The sequence below is a fragment of the Trachypithecus francoisi genome, unplaced genomic scaffold (assembly GCF_009764315.1).
Source record: "Trachypithecus francoisi isolate TF-2019V2 unplaced genomic scaffold, Tfra_2.0 Lachesis_group15, whole genome shotgun sequence".
In the NCBI taxonomy this organism is placed as follows: Eukaryota; Metazoa; Chordata; class Mammalia; order Primates; family Cercopithecidae; genus Trachypithecus; species Trachypithecus francoisi.
Genome location: NW_022681460.1, coordinates 7,059,419 through 7,078,829, shown reverse-complemented (window position 1 = coordinate 7,078,829; position 19,411 = coordinate 7,059,419). Strand labels below are relative to the sequence as shown.

General features: G+C 42.5%; 1 protein-coding gene across 8 annotated transcripts in view; it reads left to right on the top strand.

Annotated features, from left to right (window-relative positions):
* The first annotated feature begins 7,517 nt into the window (after positions 1-7,517).
* QKI (QKI, KH domain containing RNA binding) overlaps positions 7,518-19,411 on the top strand; it is a 166,301-nt gene continuing 154,407 nt past the window's right edge. For 3 of the 8 annotated variants that reach the window (XR_004442712.1, XM_033234265.1, XM_033234269.1), the window contains exon 1: positions 7,526-8,274. Coding sequence is in view for 6 of the 8 variants with exons in the window: in XM_033234265.1 (XP_033090156.1) it covers positions 8,133-8,274 (142 nt within the window). In the remaining 2 variants the exon portion in view is untranslated. Of the gene's footprint in view, positions 8,275-8,520; positions 9,431-19,411 lie in introns of those variants that run through there. The other 5 variants (XM_033234270.1, XM_033234266.1, XM_033234267.1 and 2 more) reach the window with 5 other exon arrangements.

Here is a 19,411-nt window from a genome sequence, read left to right as displayed (position 1 = left end):
TTGCCAGCCCTGATGGGGGCCGGGTCCCAGGCATCTTGCCTTTGGTTGCTAGGTTGGGGGTCCCAGGGGCTCCGGAAGAGGGCCTGGGTAGCATGGCTCAGAGCAGTGACTGCTCACTGAGTGGTGTGGGAATCTTTCAAAATTTAAAAGCTGAAAAGGCTGTACTGGTGTGTACTGCTTGAATCTCAGTGCTACAAAGAATTGCTTTTAATCTTTTTTTTTTTTTTGAGACAGGGTCTCGCTCTGTTGCCCAGGCTGGAGTGCAGTGGTGCGATCTCAGGTCACTACAACCTCCATCTCCTGGGTTCAAGCCATTCTTGTGCCTCAGCTTCCCAAGTAGCTGAGATTACAGGTGTGCACCCCACTGCGCCCGGCTAATTTTTGTATTTTTTGGTAGAGATGGGGCTTCGCCATGTTGGCCAGGCTGGTCTCAAACTCCTGACCTCAAGTGACCCACTGGACTCGGCCTCCCAAAGTGCTGGGATTACAGGTGTGAGCCACTGTGCCCTGCCTGCTTTTAATCTTATATCTGAATAAGTAGTGAACGATTCTGATAAAATATCATTGCTATGCAAACTCTTTAATGTTAAAACCAGAGGTGCTCATTTTCTAACCTGTCACAGAGTCAGAGGACTATGGATTCCCTGGCCTCGTTGCCACAAATGCTATGTTTCCTGCTGAGTAAGACATCGCTTACACTCCAAAATACTTCGCAAGAATCACTGAATTACATTGCAAAATATGAACACACAGCATCAAACACTGCCTGTCATGGAAGGCAAAGAAATCTTTTGGATTTTCAGTGCTATGAGCAGCTTACAGGGCTGCTTCCTCTCCTTAGAGTCCAAGTATGTCTCTGTGTTTCTTCCTTTTTTTCTTCTGTTCATTCAAAGAAGTAATTATTTAAAGTAGACTACTTGTAAAGCATTTTAAGAGCAGAAAGAGGAATAAGACGTGAATTCTATCTTCAAGGAATTTTTATGCTCTACTTGTAGTAAGTTTCTTCATGAAGAGCTCTAGATGAAATTTTTTAGTGCTCCACTTTCTATTAAGTTGTAGTATGTTTAAAAAAATAAGAAAGATGTGATTTTAATTCTTTGGAAATTACAAAAATGTAACATTTTCAGCCAAATATATTGTGTTGCCTAAGGGAAATAAAAATTCTTAGTGTGTGTATATATATAATTATATAAAAATACATGTTATATAATATATAAAATATATTATATATAAAATATATTATATATATACATATTACTTATTTCAACAAGTTGTGCAAAATTGGACACCTAAAGGTTTTTATATTAATTTATTATTGCTATTACATGACCATCCATCTGCATACAGGGTTATCCTGGGTACAGAAATAAAATTACAACAAGATCAATTCACTAATCTTGATGAGGATATTTTATTTGGAATCACAGAATTTTAGACCTTTGAACGACTTTGGAGATCACTTAGTTCAACTCTGATTCAGGGTTACTTACGCAGTGCTACACAACTTATTAGCATAGAATGAATAAGCTTTTTATACCTAGCACAGCAATCCTTTCTCTATACACCATCAGCTAGAATACTGGAAAAAAGAGACTCAAACGCCACAGGTATTTTACTTATTCAATTACAGCTCCTGAGGTACCCAAGTTTAACTTACAGAAAGGTCAACAGTGTGCCTGCCATCACTCAGGACTCCGAAGGTCTGCCTTGAATCCTGTCCTGAATTCAGTAGCTGCCACCTGAGTCACATTATGTAGTTAACCCTCTCAGCCTCTGCTTCTGCAGCAGTCAAATGAGGATAATTATTAACTCAGAGTTGCCGTGTACTCAGTAACTGAGGCGCCCGAAGGTTGATTGGGACTCCAAATGTCAGTCCTGTTTTTGGTCTTTCCTTGGTCTCACTGGGAACTCAGTTAAGGATGCATGAATATACAGAAATTACTGGAAAAGTACATTTAGACTCTAAGTTAAATTTTAGTAAAGGATAATGGCATTTGATTAAATGTCTGGGACATGAATAGTTATTTCCCTTGGTGGTAAAATGGTCACCCATATCAACTTTTAAAACTAACTCACAGACTGTGAATCCAACAGTATCCATTTAGTATGTCAAAAAAAATCGAACCACAGATTCATCCTAAAGGGTCCCAATCCTGAAGGAAAAAATAAAATAAAATAACAATTAACCCAATCCAGGAGAGCACCGCTGAAATTGTCTTGCAATCATAAAACCAAGCATCAATCTGGGAGCAGCTCAAAACAAAATGCATTTGTAACTTACTCTCACCTTCCTGTATCTGACAGTTATTTTTTAGGTGGTTTCTGTTTAAATATGGAATGAAGTTTGGATTATATAGCGCAAGGACTTGCATCCTGGCTGAGAATGTTTTTACCTCTAAAGTTTCATTTAGGGTCAAATGAGTAGAAACCTTACACTGTCAGTTAGCGTTCAATCGTTGTGAGGTAGTTTAAGCTAAATGTTAGTACTCATGTCAGTGGTTTAAAAAAGCAGCAAATTAACATTAGAACAGCTGTGAAGAGCAATGCCTTTCATTTTACAAATGTTGTATTCGTACTGGTAGATATAAATAAACTTCACTGAGAGGAATCCATGTTACTAACTGATTTGTTCATTTCCTTATATTAAAAAAAATTCCTTTTGGGACCAGCCTGGGCAACAACACAGGGAGACCACCTTCCTCCCAACCACCCCCCACCCCAGCCACCATCTCCACCCCACTCCCCACCCCAACACACACACAAATCCCAAGGCTCTTCCCCTACAAACACTCTAGCTTGATGCTCGAGACCAACCAAAATCTGGCATCAAATACACTCTGTGGAAACTCCTACCCTAACATTTGGTACTTTTCCACTCCCCAAGTTCTGTCATTGCTCTCTGCCAACACTCTTTACTCCGATCAAACCCCCCTCCTCGGTGTGGTCCTGCAACGGCTTTCAGGCAGACAATGTTGGTGCTCACTGGTATTTTTACAGCATTTTTGTCTTTAGCCTTTACTTGGCAGTTATTAGTTAACTTTTTTAATGTACCTGCACATGCTATTAACTCCCATATCAGCCTGTAAATGCCTTAGGGTTAATGATATGCATTTACATATAACAGGTACTGGAAATATTTAAGATATTCACACTTGAAATGTTTCATTTTCAATCTTTTAAACAGTGCCTGATAAGCCATCTCACAACTTAAAAGTAAAAAAAAGGTAAAAAAAAAAAAGTCATCTCACAATTTAAAAGGATGCTCAAATCTATTAAGACAATAAACAATAATTTGCGAAGATACGAAGAATGGCCCAATCCCTTTTAGAAAAATCTAAAGACTAAGATTTTTAAAAAGAACATTGTGACAAAAAGCCATAAAACCCTGAATCTTATATCCAAGGAACATTTTAGTGCTTTCAAGAACTCTATGGTGATAAAAGAAAGGTTTGGAATACTGCAAATTTCTATTTTAAATGTCAAGAATAGCAATAAGCAAATAGAGCCAATCAAATTTAAGAGAACAGAAAATATGTTTCCACTCTTGGTTAATTACTGATGTTAGAATGTGGAACCATTTTTAGTGTCAACATATTAGATGACAATTTTTCAGAGTGAAAAAAAGCTATTATAGGGATCTTCAACTGGAAGCTTATTCTGGATATCTATTCAGTACATGCTGTAATTTATTTTGAATGCTGTATTAAGATAACATTTTTGTAATAACGTAATTGTTACAAAGTTAGTCTTTCTACATTAATTTTTTTTTTTTTTGAGACAGGGTCTTGCTCTGTTGCCCAGGCTGGAGTGCAGTAGTGTGATCACAGCTCACTGAAACCTCTGCCTCCCTGATCCTCCCACCTCAACCTCGCAAGTAGCTGGGTCTACAGGTATGTGGCACCAGACTCTGTTAATTTTTGTATTTTCTGTAGAGACAGGGTCTCACTATGTTGCCTAGACTGGTTTCAAAATCCCGGGCTCAAGTGATCCACCTGCCTTGGCCTCCCAAAATGCTGGGATTACTGTCACAAGCACGGCACCCGACCCTCTGCAGCTACTTACTACTCCTAAGCATCAGCCCTCTCATCTCTGAAACATGGTTCTTCCTGCCTACCTCAAATATTGGCTGTACGGATGAAAATAAACAATGAAGATAAGGGTTTTGCAGAGCTTATGGTCCATAACAAGTACTTAATACTTCATTTGGACACATATTTAATAAGTGCCTACATGTACCATATGCTGATGTAGGTGCTGGAAATTCCTAATAGAAGAAACTCTTTTTTCATGGAGCTTACAATATTGCTGCCAGTGGTAAACAAGTTGACCCATAGTTATGTCAGGTGGAAACAAATGGTATGAAAAGAACCTGGGGTAAGCAGATGGAAGAAGGCAGGAGGTGTGAACGTGCACAAAAGTGCCATTTTACATAGGGTGTTAAGGGACACCTTCCAAAGATAAATAGGAGCAGGGGTCGCCGATGCATGGGGGAAAAGCTTTCCGAGGAGAGCAAACACCAAGGGCAGAGTCCTGGGGAGGGTAAGCATGCTTGGAATGTTTAAGGATCCAGCGGGATTCCATGGGGGTGCAGCCAAGTGGGCTGTGGGAGGACAGGAAGGACATAAGGTCAGCGATGCACCAGGGGCCACACCTGTCGTCTTGCAGGCCTTGGTAAGCTCTTCGGATTTTTTTTCTTTTTTTTGAGAGAAGAAACCATTGAGGAACTGTCAGTGAAGTGATCTACACAGATTTGAAAAGGTAACCTGCTGGGCACGGTGGCTCACGCCTGTAATCCCAGCACTTTGGGAGGCTGAGGTGGGCGGATCACTTGAGGTCGGGAGTTCAAGACCAGCTTGAACAACATGGAGAAACCCCCGTCTCTACTAAAAATACAAAATTAGCTAGGCGTGGTGACGCATGCCTGTAATCCCAGCTACTAGGGAGGCTAGGGTAGGAGAATCGCTTGAACCCGGGAGGCGGAGGTTGCAGTGAGCTGAGATCGCACCATTGCACTCCAGCCTGGGCGACAAGAGCGAAATTCCGTTTCAAAAAAAAAAAAAAAAGTAACACACAGTAGCTATTATCTAATGCTGTAACCATAAAAGATTTAATACATAGGAAATGAAAATTGCCTATCATTGTTCTTTAATCTGGTTTAAGTGGTTGAGCCTTATGACACTGCCTTCTCTATGGGTCAAAAATGGTGGAATATTGTCATAAAATTCAACCTGATTTAAAGGATAGGGCGAGGAAAAAAAGCAAAAAAAACATAAGCTTTAGAATAAAACATACTTGGATTATAATCCCAGACACAGTACTCATTAGCTGTATTCTTGCACAAGGTACTTAACTTCATCTTTCTTGGGTTTCCCCTTATTTGTAAAATGGGGATAACAGTCTAACCTAAGCCCAACTTGTACCGATGATTAAATGAGATATGCATGTAGAACATTCGGCATAGTGCCTAGGAGCTTAAGAAATAAGCAGGCCATTAAGGGGGTTGCATCTTTTATACTAGCAGCATCAAAACCTTGTATAACTATTTATTTTTCTAGGTACTGAAACAGCATTCACTACTCAGAGACCAGAGCTTTTTTGCAACTTACTATTCCCTACATTTAGAAAGTTCATCTTTAAATAGGCAATTCAGTAAGTAAATATTCTATGGTTCTAAAACAGATACGGCTGTTGGAGAATTTAAAATATCTGAGTTACATTTTTAACGTCGTCTACCACGGCTATTACATTTCCTCTGTCAAAGTAACTTAATTTTACAAACGAACTCTGTGCTTGCTAAATGAAAAGGCCAGAAGCTACTGGCCACTCAGCGTTCGTTTGAAATTCTTATAGTGCCTTCAGTACAACTCAAACGTAGAGGTGATTCTCAGAATTCGTGTGAAGCAACATTTCACAAAAAAAATCACCTACGTTCACTGTTAAGTCAGAAGACAGAATGATTAACAGTAAATTTCAGCCGCGAATGACTCTCAGGATGGCCAACTGGATATTAAATAACTGCATTATTTTAATGGAATGTTATGATTTGCAACAAAATGCAGATGCAGATGTAGATTTAGGGACTGTCGACTTCTACAGATCAAGGAGGACTTCATTGTTGCAGCTCAGAAAATTCTTCCAAACAAATCTAAATGTTGGAAATCCACCACACTGCAGAGAAAGACCTCTTGCCTCAGTATTCTTTCTTCTTCTGTAAAAATGTTGACTTCTGCTTTTCAGACTACGCGCACAGGCTCTTTATTTCCTACTGCGGCTTCATTCCCTCACGGAACACTGATGCCATCGCGAAAGAAGCATTTCGAGCACGACTAACGCTCCCCTTATTATTTGCTAAGCCGCTGCGCTCGGGTCTCGCTACGATTTGCTTTCAGAATAACTGGAAGGTGCAACAAGATCGCTTCCCTGGCGGCGCGTCAACCGCTTGGCCCAGACCCCCCACGCCCGCCCACCGCCCCGTGGGTGCGCACGCGTGTCCGCGCACGCTTCCCGCCTGGCGAGCGCGGGGCTTCTCTCCGCCGTGCTGCTTTCCAGCCTCTCAGCAAATCACGAACACGGAAGGGAGCCACGGCGGCGACGGGAGGGGCGTCACGCGTGGTTCCCTCGGCGACAAAGCGGCAGCCCGACGCGACGGGCGCCCTATCCCACAGAGGCGGACGCCGCGGCACGCGCCTCAGCAAGCCTCAAACTCCAGTTCTCGGCTCCCCCGCCACACCCCCGCCCCGCAGTCAAGACCCGCGAAGTGGCGGGCCCGACGGCCAGGGCAAGCCCACCAGCCCTCCGCACCGTGGGCGACTGGCCAGCATCGGGCCCTAAACGGCCAGCCCCAGCCCCTAGGCGGCTGCCGCCCCCAGCCCCGCCCACGCCCCACGCAGGCGCGCTCCGGGACCCTCCCCTCCCCCACCGCGCGCTCGCGGGGACCGGCGGGGGCGGAGCGACCCTCGGAAGGGGCGTGGCCACGGTGCTCGACGCGCGCACGCGCTCTGGAGCCCCACGGCTACGTGTCGGGCCACGTGACGCCCACCCCGACAGTCCCCCGTGAAGCAACAGGACGTTAAAAAAAATTTCTTTTCTGCGGGGTGGATGAGAGGTTCTGAAAAAACTATAGTAACGGGAGGCGAGGCGGAGGCAGCGCTGGCGCGTCCCGCTGGAATTCCTCCCGCCTGCCGCGCCAGCCCCAACCGCGCCCGAGCCCCGCCCGCCCCGTACCGTGGAAAGCCCCGCGCCCCCCCGCGGCCGTCGGCCCCACAGCCCACACCCACCCGCCCCGGGCGCCCCGCACGGCGGCGACCCAGTCCCTGCGCCCAGGCCCGGGCCCGCCGAGCGCCGCCGCCCGTCACGCTCCCGTCGCCCCCGCCACCCGCCCCGCCGGGGAGGCAGGGAGGAGGGGGCACGGCGCCGGCTGCTGCCCGGGTCGGGGGGCGGCGGGCAGCGGGAGCGCGCCGGCCGGGCCCCGCTAACGGCCGCCCTGCGCGGCCCCGCCCGCCGCCCGCCCCCGGCCCTCCCCGCGCCGCCGCCCCTCCCCCCCCCCGCCGCCGCTGCTGCCGCCGCCGCTGGCAGCGCCGCCTGAACTGAGGCGAACTCCGCCGCCAAGTGAGTGAGGAGGAGGAGGAGAAGGAGGAGGAGGAAGAGGAGGAGCGCAGTCAGAGCGCGGCGGCAGCGGCAGCGGCAGAGGCGCCGCGGCGGGGACCAGCCCAGAGAGACCCCCGAGCCCGCGGCACAGGCGGCGGCGGCGCTGAGCGGGCGCGACCAGACGAGCGAGCGGCGGCCCCGGCTCCTCCTCGTCCGGCGCCAGCGGCCCGCGCCCCGCGCCCGCACTCGGCCAGCCGAGACCCGCCTCCGGCCCGCCCGCCGGCCTCGTGAGGGACGCGCCGAGCCGGGCGGCCGAGAGCGGCGGCGGCAGGGAGCGCGTCGGGCCCGGGCGGAAAGTGCCTGCGGGGGGCGGGCGAGCGCGCGGTGCCGGCCGCCCCGGGGCTCGGCGCGGGAGCCAGAGCGGGAGCCGGCGCGGAGCGGGACGCCGGGTCCCGAGCGGCCCGCGGCCGGGGCTCGCCCCCGCCCCTCCCTCCTCTCCGGCGGCGGCGGCGGCGGCGGGCGGAGTGAGCTGCGGAGCCTGGAATATGGTCGGGGAAATGGAAACGAAGGAGAAGCCGAAGCCCACCCCAGATTACTTGATGCAGCTGATGAACGACAAGAAGCTCATGAGCAGCCTGCCCAACTTCTGCGGGATCTTCAACCACCTCGAGCGGCTGCTGGACGAAGGTGAGCGTCTCCGGGGTCCCGGCCCCGGCCCGATCCCCGCCGGGGCGGCCCCTTTCCCTGCTTGGGATGGTGGGGAGGGCGGGAAGGTCACGGCCGGGCGGGACTGCGCGCCGGGGGGACTGGGAGGCCGAGAGGGCGCACAAAGGAGGCGCCGGGCCGGGCTGGCGGCGGCGGCGGGAGGGCCGGGGTGGACCCGCCGGGGCCGGACGCCCCCTGCCCGGCCAGGACCCCGCGCCGCTGGCGCCCAAGTTTGTGCGCTGCGGAGGGCTGCGGGGCGAACCCTGCGGCCCTTCTGGCTTTGGCGGTCACATTTCTGAGAGGCCAGCGGGGGCTGCGCGGGGTGGGTGGTCCTCGCCAAGCCCTCCGGAGAGCAGGCCCACGCCGCGCCGCCGGCCTGGAGGACGCGCGTGTCCCCGGCGCGGGCCCCGCTCCTCCTCTCGACCTCCTGAGCTTGCTCTGCGCGGACCCCCGCTGCCTCGCGTTCGGGAGCTCTCCCCTCCCATGAGGACTAAAGCGGGGTTTCGTGCTTGGGGAGTTGGTGCAGCTGGTAAATACTAAGTGGAAGTCAGAGTGGGGCTCGTTAGTTTAAAGAAATTCTATAGGAGACCGAAATTATGCTGGCGTAGCCGACAAGGACGACGAAGTGACGGCGAAAAGCACTTTTTTCCCTTTTGTTTGGGGAAGCGAGAACTGTTAGGGAGTTGAACTTCACTTTTCGGGGTGGGGGGGGTGGAGTGCGAAATAACGCGATGATAGATCGGAGCGCAGCCTGAGTTAGGAAGAACTTGGGCGGAGGGTTTACTCCCGGGGACGCAGCCGCCCGGGTTTGTAGGACAGGGAATCGAGACGTTTGGAAAGGGCGAAATAAAATTGAGCCGAAGTCTTCAAAAAGCTTTATGGAGCGCTGTGGGGAGCGAAGAATGACAAGAAGATTAATGTTGACCAACTCTGGAATTTTCTTAAGAAGTTTTCATAGCAGTATCTGGAGTATTAATTTCTAGTAGCTGTGGGTTTCTGTGGACGCCTAGAGAAAAAAAAAAAATGACCACAAAAGTGTTTCGAAAATCGACTAGCCAGGAGTTTTTTATTTTTTATTTTTATTTTTTTTTCTGCTCAGAGGCATCACCGGAGGACTGTGTAAAGGAAACTGAAAACTGTAGGTTGAAGAGATGAACAATGGAGTTTAGATTTTTCGCAAGAATTTCGAGATTTTAAAAATAGAGTCGGGGAACAGGAGTTTGAAGCTTGGGGAGTTGGAATGTGATTAGAGAACAAAAGGCCGGAAATGTTTCCATGATAAAAAGATGATTACAGAAAAATCCCAGGAGTTTTATTGTCTTGAAAGTCATAGAAACAACTTAAAAGTAGAAAATGGTTAGGTGTTACGGCTTTCTCGTCGTTTTCCGTATGTTAAACATACAGCACTCACCTGCATTGAAATGGGCATTTTCCACTGTTGGAACAGCAAATCTGTTAATTTCAAGTTGCTCCAGAGAAAACTTGAGCTGTCCCTTTAAAGGGTTCTGCTTTTCCTATTTGTGTTGGCATTTGAAAGATTGTGGAGGCAGAAAACTTTCTGGAATGTCAAAAAAAAAAAATTGCTGGAACTCTTAAATTGAGTATTTCCAAATGTGAGCGCTAAGGGGCGCCAGTTATTTTTTAACCATGGAAATGGTTGGAACCAAATATGTAACATACTCAGTAATCTGACCTATATTAAATTTAGTTGAAACTTAAATTATGGATTATTTGATTTGTCATCATGTATTTATATAGTGTTTTCGAACATTGAAAACACTTTCCTTAAAATTATTAGCACAACGTCATGACGTTTCAAAAATAACACTCTTAATATTTTCTCCTTGGCATATTTCGGTTAAGTTAAAGTTTTAGGAGTATTAGTAACAATTTCTGGTGAAAGTTGTTTTTCTTGAGTGCAGTTGTTTAGAAGGAATCCTTTATCGACGATAAAATGAAAATAGGCCTTGGCAATATTTAGGGTTAATTAAAATTAAGTTGCATTCTTGAAATGTTGAATTCAAAGGCTATAGGAGATTCCAAAAATGTGAAAATACTTTCACCTTATGTATACTATTTAAAAAACTGCATACTTTTGAGTTTCTTTAGTTTTAAAAGCCTTCTTGTGCTTTTATGTTGATCTAAAATCTCTAAATTTAGAGCTGATTCCTTGTTATCAAGTTTCCAACCTTAGGCTTTAATAATTTTTAATCTTTCAAATCCAGAAATGTTAAATTATGTCATTATCTCGAACAAAGGCTTATTTCTCTCTGGTTGGAAATAGTTTTCATTTGCGTTTTAAATATAGGAGACCACTATGATATCGCCTAGATGATGTGTGTCCCCCCTTTTCATGTGGTTGACTGCATCTCTCATCTCACTCTTAGTTTTTGCCATGTCAGCTCTCCGGTGGAAAGATTGCTTCTGTGTGACATATAGTATGTTTAAAATGGGCAATATAATGACAAGGAAGCTTCATTGTCTTTTATCAGACCGGTACAAACATGCAGGAAAAAGGGCTATTCCTTCGTGTGGAATAAGCTGCTTCCTGTAATTGTTAGTCTTATTATTAACTTAATTTGACTTCAGAAAAATATTGGTTTCTGAAGTCCATCACATTTTTTTTTTTTTTCTGGATGATTTAATTGTGAAATTTGGCATCTTGTGCTTTACCCCTTTGTGGTTTGTCATTGTTCAGAACAAATTAATCATGACTTTTGTTTCTGGTTAGGCGTTCCTTTTTTTTTTTTTTTTTTCCTATAATGCGTGGCTGAAAAATTACTTTTCAATTTAGATAAAACTTACTAAAAATTTTACTTTAGTGATTGGTTTAATGAAGTTAACATCGTACTTAGAGTAGATGTATTTTCTGATAATTAGGAATTTTAAATGAGATTTTAAATTTTTTATTTTAAAATATTTTTCAAAGAATAAGCTTTTAAAAAATTAACTTGTCAGCCTAAGAATTTCCATTTGGCTAGTTACAAATTTGAGGATTAAGTGTGCTGGTTTTCCTAGTTAATCGATTAAGACTTGGATGTTTTAGAATAAGTATTTTAATTCCTTGCCAAGTTAACCTTTAGGCTGTATCTTGATTGTGGACAGTCCTTTTGTTTTACTGCTTGTTTTTGTTTTTGTTTTGTTTTTTGCTGTTGCTGGTGGTGGGGGTGAGTGTGCCAGCTCTTCCACTCAAGTCTCTTCAACACGGTTGTTGTTAAAGTTATGAATACATATTGGGTTGGGCCCGTCATATAAAGGACATAAACTTGAGTTTGAAACCTTTTATTGAAGATAGAGATGATTATAGGATTACACATAAAACCTAGGTCTTAAACTGCTCTACCTTTAGAGAGAAGTTTTCAACTGAATCCTTAGAGCAGTTAATATATAGTTTTTTAAAAAACAAACTTTTTTTGGTCATGAAAATGAAACAACAATAGTTGAATGCAAATTGTTTCAATAAAGTTTTGTAATTCAGAATTGAGAAGGTGAAGAGTACAGTCAGACTTAGCAATCCTGTATTAGGGGAAAATGGAGAACTAGTATTTTTAAAGCAGATTTTGAGTTTTCAGTTTTTTAGATGGAGGAGGGGTTAAAGCTGCTGATATGGAAATAAAAAATGTATAATGAGGAAGGATAGTCTAAATCTTTTTATCGTGGATATCAGAAAAATTAGTGTGTGGCTCAGAAAAAGAGAGCAGATGGATTAGAATGCCTTATTACTGATTTGAAAAATACATTTTCATTTTCTGATGGTCTTTTTGTGTTTATAATAAACTTTCTGCCTGACCTCAGTTTAGTTTGTACCCTGCCTGCTCCCTCTCCTTTAAATATATGAGTAAAAATATTTTGTTAAAACTTGCTTAAATAGTTGATATTTTTTCATGTTAATGTTTATTTTCACTTTGTTTGCCTTTGTTATTGGATGTATCATAAGGTTTTCTTACCATCATTTTTTTTTTCTGAGAATTCATTTACAAAAGCTTTGACTTAAGAATTACGTGGTTGTTGGTATTGAGAGGACTCTTGCTATAGAGATTTCTTACAAAAAGTTTTTCTTTTTGTCTGAAGAAGCAATTATTGTCAGTAATCATCATCTGTAACAAACAGATTTTAAGGTGAAATAATCTCTTTAGGAACTAAGATTTTGCTTTTGTACACAGCCCTTGAATTAGTTGTAGTAAGAAGGAAGCTACTATTTATAGTCACTTCTTTCCATTATCTTTTCTCACCCAGGAGGTGTCAGCAGCTATATATTGGCAGTCATGGGAAAGATCAGTTGTATCATTATGGGTCATTTATTAAACATTTATTCTGTACTTTTAAAGCTAAATTTCCCCGTAGGTGGAAGGTGATTCCTTTGTAACTGTATCCAGTTTGCATGTTTTGTAGTAAAAGTTGTATCGGACTGTAACACAGTTGAGTTGATGGAAATAGGTCTCTTTGCTAGTCATATTGACTAGCGTATTTGGGATGAACACTTTTTCTTAAATGACTGAGGATGTCAAGTTAAATCAAGTTAATTTGACTTCTTAAATGCTTTATGCACATTTTATTTCTGTTAATGCTTCACTGGTCACTGTCACTGTCCTGGAGCTGATTGAAATTGGTCAGTTTCTCATAAGAGCAAATGGTTTTTGGTTTCCTTTTTCAGGGAAATAGATTTCTGTGATGAAAGAAGTGAAGTATAATAAAACCCTCTTGCTTTGACCTGGCCTTCACTGAAGCATGATTCAGATTCTTTTTTTTTTTTTTGAGGCCAATATACTTAGACATGTAATGGCTTTTTTGTGTGTGTAGTTTTTTTTTCCTTTTTTTTACAGTTTGGTTTGGTTTTTATATCAAGGGAATTATACGAGTGTGATCATAGGAGCAACTTTTTATAAACTGACTGGAACTACAGTTTAATTTACTTGAGAAATTCAGTGTAGCTAATACATGTGTTTGATTTATTTGTTTGATGTTGCAGTTATAAGCAAAACTTGCTCTTCTCTGTTGGAGATGGAAAATGCTATGACATTGTTGGTTTTTGTTTGTTGATAACTTAAAAGGCTAGCCCACTGAGCAAGTTTCTGCTATTGGTATGTCAGCTGTTACGAACATATCCAAGGTTCTATTTTAAGGCCATGGGATGGGGAGTGATGAGTGGGCCTGTGTTAGGAGGTCACAGAGATATATACCAGTTTTTTATTTACATGATCAACGGGACTTCATTTTTTTCCTCCAATCCCTCCTCTATTTGACATTAAGACAGCTTAATGTGAATTTTAAGTGCAATAATGTGTTGTTTACCCTTAATGATAACTTTTAGGGAATATTTATACCCCTTTTAAAAATTGGCGTAGCAGTTTTGGGCCCAAAATAGCTAGATTATTTGATGTTTTACAGTTATATTTTTACTTAACAGAGAAGCACAAGTAACAATAAACTTTTATAGTGAATATAGTTTGTTATGTTACTGGGACTGTTAAGAAATTTGTTTATAACCTCAGTCTATGTTAGGTACTGCCTTCTATGGAGTGATCATTATAGTTAGCATTGGAATATTATTACCTGTCTGCCCTCTTAAAATTACTTTCTTGAAGGTGCCTACCTTGGAGCCTGGCATACACTTCTCAGATGCTTGTTGGATTAAACATGTTACATCTTACCTCCTTTTTTGATTTCTAGTTTCTCAAAGATAGAGTATGTGCACATGGTTTGAAAAAATGAAAATCCAGAGGTGACATTAGAAATAGTGTCTAATAATTTTAAGAAATGAAGCAGTTGTGTGACTGTTGATAGTTTTATGCCCTTAGAAGAAAAGGCACTTGTATTTTTTCTTAAAAATAACTTTAAAAAATGTCATGTTATTTGTAGTACTTGCTGTCAAGGTGCTTAATGTTACTTTACTGTTATTGTTGGGAAGGAGATTTAGAAAGATAAAATTGCTTTACTTAAGCAGTATAGTTTCCTGTCAGTCCTTATACCAAAGGGTATCAGTTCATAAGCAGAGAAAAACTACCAGTGCTTATCTTAGCTCTTGGAAAGTTTTGGCATTTATGGAATTATATAGGTAAACTTTCCCCACCCTGTTAGTTACCCTTTTAAAAGTCCATATATATCTATATGGTTCTTGTACTCCATGCAGGGCACAATAGATAGGAATGATTTCTTGTCCCTAGGTGCTGCTTTGGTGTGTTCAGGATGAAGACTGTATTTGAGTGACTTTAGTTTAAAAGAAAGCTGAGTATAATCATATGTAGCTGATTGTCATTTAACACAAATAGCTATGTTTTTAAACACAAGTGTCTTTAATTTTAAACAGTGCCATTACCTAGAAAACTGATAAATGGAAGCTTTCACTTAGCTGAAACTTAGTTCTTTTATTTCTTTTTTCTTTTTCTTTTTTTTTTTTTTTTAGTCGGAGTTTCGCTCTGTCACCCAGGCTGGAGTGCAATGGCGTGCTCTCGGCTCATTGCAACCTCCACCTCTTGGGGTTCAAGCAGTTATCCTCCCTCAGCCTCCTGAGTAGCTGGGATTACAGGCGCCCGCCAATTTTTTGTATTTTTAGTAGAGGCAGGGTTTCATCATGTTGGCCAGGCTGGTCTCGAACTCTTGACCCTGTGATCTGACCGCCTCGGCCTCCCAGAGTGCTGGGATTACAGGCGTGAGCCATCATGTGTGGCCAGCTCTTTTATTTCTAAAATGTCTATTACTGTTCTTTAGCAGTAACAGTGTTTGAAAGTCTGTGATGAATTTTTAAAAAATACATTGCAGAACTGATTTATCTAGAATTCTTGTAATTAGCAAGAAAAGGACCGCACTTAATGTTTTCGTCTTCAGTTTCTTGATGTGGAAACTAGTTTGAAAATCCAGCAATCCTATCAAGTCTCACAAAATATGTTCAAAAAGTTGCTTCATGTATTTGTCTAATATTTTTATAGAACTAAATTTTGAGGTTAGGGAAATGAATCGATTGTAAGATTTCGATCACATTATTTATTATAAGCAGAATGTGTCATATTCTGCTTAGCAGATAAACAGATATTGAAGTATCAGAAAGAACATCATTAGTCAGGTGTGGTGGCTTGTGCTTGTAACCCCAGCTACTTGGGAGGCTAAGGTGTGAGGATTGCTTGAGCCTGGGGAGGTCAAGCCTGCAGTCTTATGATAGTGCCACTGCACTCCACTTTGGGCAACGGTGACACCCTCTCTTTAAAAAATAAAATAGAATAAAACATTGAAGTGCAGTTACATCCATAAGTGGCTCCATATTATGGCCACAATGTAAGTAAAGGGCGTGTGTGTGTAGGCATTTATATCTGTAAGTGGAGACATGCGGTGAATGTGAGCTGGGCTTTGTGAGTATTGGGGCTGGTTAAGCTCCAGCTGAGAAAGGTTTTCAAAATGATGAAATATCTAGTTGGCCCGGGGATTGAATAAGTAGCAGGCCTTAAGTAAGCACCTTGCTTTTGCTTTAGTGCAGGAGAGGTCATTGTGGAGACTGGACCTGATCTGGTCAGTAGCAAATCATTGGGGAGCCCTTGGCTTTTAAGCTGATTTTAGTTTGAAATATGTAGGAAAAAACAAAATAATAGTACATTTTAAGAGTAGAATTAGGAAAATGCATGGCAAAAAAAACAAACATGCAATTTTAAAATTTGAAACCGAGCCAGGTGAGGTGGCTCATGCCTGTAATCCCGGCACTTTGGGAGGCAGAGTGAGAGAGGCGGATCATGAGGTCAGGATTTCGAAACCAGCCTGGCCAATATGGTGAAACCCTGTCTCTACTAAAAATTAGCTGGGCATGGTAGTGTGTGCCTGTAGTCCCAGCTACTTGGGAGGCTGAAGCAGAAGAATTGCTTGAACCTGGGAGATGGGGGTTGCAGGGAGGAGATTGTGTCAGTGCACTCCAGCCTGAGCGACAGAGTGAGATTCCATCTCAAAAACAAATAAAATTTGGGACCTTTTCGTAAACTCTTCAATGTCATAATTTTACAGAGTCTCAAAATTACCTTGCAGATTATATCAGAGAATTGTGTTTTAGAGCTACAGGTTTCCTGAGAGTTGGGGGCTTCTCACAGGTACAGAGACTAAGACCTGAAGCGGTTGTGACTTGCCTATGTCTCAAGACAAGTTGGCAGCAGAGCTGGAGCGAGACACTCACTTCTCCCCTCTGTTCCATTTTGTGGCGTGCCTCTCCACAAGGGGAACTGGAGGGAAAAACCTGGAATATTTCCATGTGCTAAAAAGCTGCTGCTGTTGCCTCAAGTTGTGAAGGTAAAGAAGAAAAAGCAAATGGTTTTTTACTAATTCTGTGATATGCTGGTTTTGAACAAATGATCAAATTCTTAGAACTAGAATTTATTTTTAATGATAACTAATTAAAAGGCTAAAAGCGAGAAAGGCATTTTTAGAGGATTTCAGCTCATTCACTTCTTTGTAAGCAAAGACTAGAGCCTCAGTTTTTTGAATAATGTAGTAAAAATTGTTCCTGCTATTATTTTTACTAACTACTGAGGAGGAAACATTTTTGATTGGGTGATTTAATAGAGAAGTATACTATTGCTAAGTGATTCAAGTCAGGAATGTATACTTGTATCAGTTTTAGATCAGCCTGGGGTAAACAGCCCAGTAATATATCAGGTAGATAACTGGAGATTGACACCCAGGAGGTGGATGGTTATGAATTGAATGGAAACGGTGCTGCAACCGGTAGCCACCACATCATATTCCTGATGCCAGCATCTGGAGGATGATTGCTCATTTCAAATAATTCAAACAAATTAAACGTAATCCACAGTTCTTTGCTGTGTTACAGTAATTGTATCCCTTTGATATAGTTGTTACATGGCAGGTGAATCCATTTTTTTAAGAAAAAAATTTCAAACTGGGATCGAAAAAATTACCCTGAAACTGCACCTAATTGTCTATTGTTGCTGATTCCACCGTGGTTGCAGTGATGCCCCGTTATCATGAGAGTATTCAAGTTTTAACTCTGTGTGTGCGCGTGCACATGTGTGAGCCAGCATAAAGATGAAATGAATTTATGTTTTTGTGCATATGCTGATGAGACCCTGTGGTGAAGTGGTAAACATTCTTGGACTATAGACCTGGGATCTAATCATGACTTTGCAATTAACTAGTTTGGCGATCTTGGGCGAGATAACTAATCTCTCTGAACCTCAAGCTTCTTCATCTGTGAATGAAATTATTAACTGCCCTGCCAACCTGAAATCCAAATACTCTGAAGTTGATGAGTATTCAGAAGAGCCTCTCATACTATAAAGTAGCAGCATCACCTGCTTGCTTTTTTAATTTTTTTTTTTTTAAGTCTTGCTCTGTCGCCCAGGCGCTGGATCTTGGCTCACTACAACCTCTGTCTCCCAGGTTCAAGCGATTCTCCTGCCTGCCTCACCCTCCCCAGTAGCTGGGATTATAGGTGCACACCTCCACACCTAATTGCTGTATTTTTAGTAGAGACAGGGTTTCACCATGTTATCCAGGATGGTCTCAAACTCCTGACCTCGAGTAATACGCATGCCTCAGCCTCCCAAAGTGCTGGGATTACAGGTGTTACCCACTGCCCCCAGCCTGTATCATCTGCTGTCTATCAACATTTTAAAATTGTTTATGATAGGATAAACAACTAGGTAAGCAAAGCAGCTTTTAGAGAATGAGAAAAGAAAAAGAAAGGTAATGTATCCATGTAGGTTCAGCTAGTTTTTATGTGCATGAGAATCACTACTAACACTCTGGTAGCTTAGAGGACGTCACTTTGAGCTGAACTATCTAGTTATGTTTGAGAAGTGGAACCTGAGTTGGTATTAACAGTTGGTATGATTTAATGAGGTGAATGGGAAGGTGGAGGATGTTTCAGGAGAAGGGAAGGTGCAGCAGTGTCAGCACCATGGTGATGGGCAAGGCTTAGGAAATAGGTACGAATTTAGTTAGTTGAAATGGCAAATGCATAGATAGAAGTAGTGGGAATTAAGAGAGACTACAGAAAGCAGACCAGGTTAGGGCTAGGTTGTGGTGGGCCTTGAAGGCCAGAATACATAGTCTGAATTTTATTCTGAAGGTTGTAGGGAATCTTTAAAGCTTGGAGTATTTGGGGGTGTCAGAATGAACTCTTTGTGCATAAACTGAGAATGTGTAGAATATATATGGGTTTAAAGTAGACGTTGGATGAAGTGTGAAGAGTCAAACTATTATATATGTTAACCCATTAGGAAAATTTTTTGAAGTGATATTTTCTCAAAATAGTATTAATAAAAATATTTATATTGAGTTTTCTGTATTTTAAACTCTAAAGATTTTTTAAAGTGTGTTTTAACTAGAAACAAGTCTTTCTTCTCCTTACCTACAGGTTAGTGTATTCATTCTGAAAGATGGAGAACATGTGGGGCTCATTTGTTTAGCTGTCAGCCCAATTTTTAGTTAGAGAATTGTGCTTTCATTTCTGTATGAGCTAAAGACAATTGAAGAGACTCTTGGAGAGAATCTTTGGAATTCTTGAATTAATTTGCCTTGAAGAAAATTTCGTCCCAGTTTCAGAGATCGATTAAATATGTTTTGCCAAGTTCGATGTGGACTTTTAAAATTTAGTTATGTTAATTTTTGTATTTAGTTATTTTAAGTAAATGAGAGATATCTTCACATTCTATCCGAAGAGAGATACATATTTGTGTATCTTTAAAAATTAACACTTCCCTACATAGCGACATTACACTGAACAGGATGAGTTAATCCTACAAATGATGTAATAACCAGTCCATATTCAGATTTCTGTAGTGGATCCACAGATATTCTTTATAGCTGGATTGTCCAAACCAGAATCTTACTCAACACCACTCATTAAATCTGGTTGTTACACCTTTTTAAATCTAGAACCATCTCTCTTTTTTTTTAATGGCATTGATTTAACTTGTTTAAGACTTGTTCTTTTATGCGCTATGTATCTATTACATTGGAAGCTAGATCTAAAGAAGGTTCAAGTATAGCATCTTCCACTAGAGGACGTCATAGGTGCTGCTGTGTACTTTATGTTATATCACATCAGGAGGCACAGTAACTGGTTCTGCCTTCAGAGAAGGAAAGATTGATACCTGGATTGGAGTGGTGATAGATGAATCCT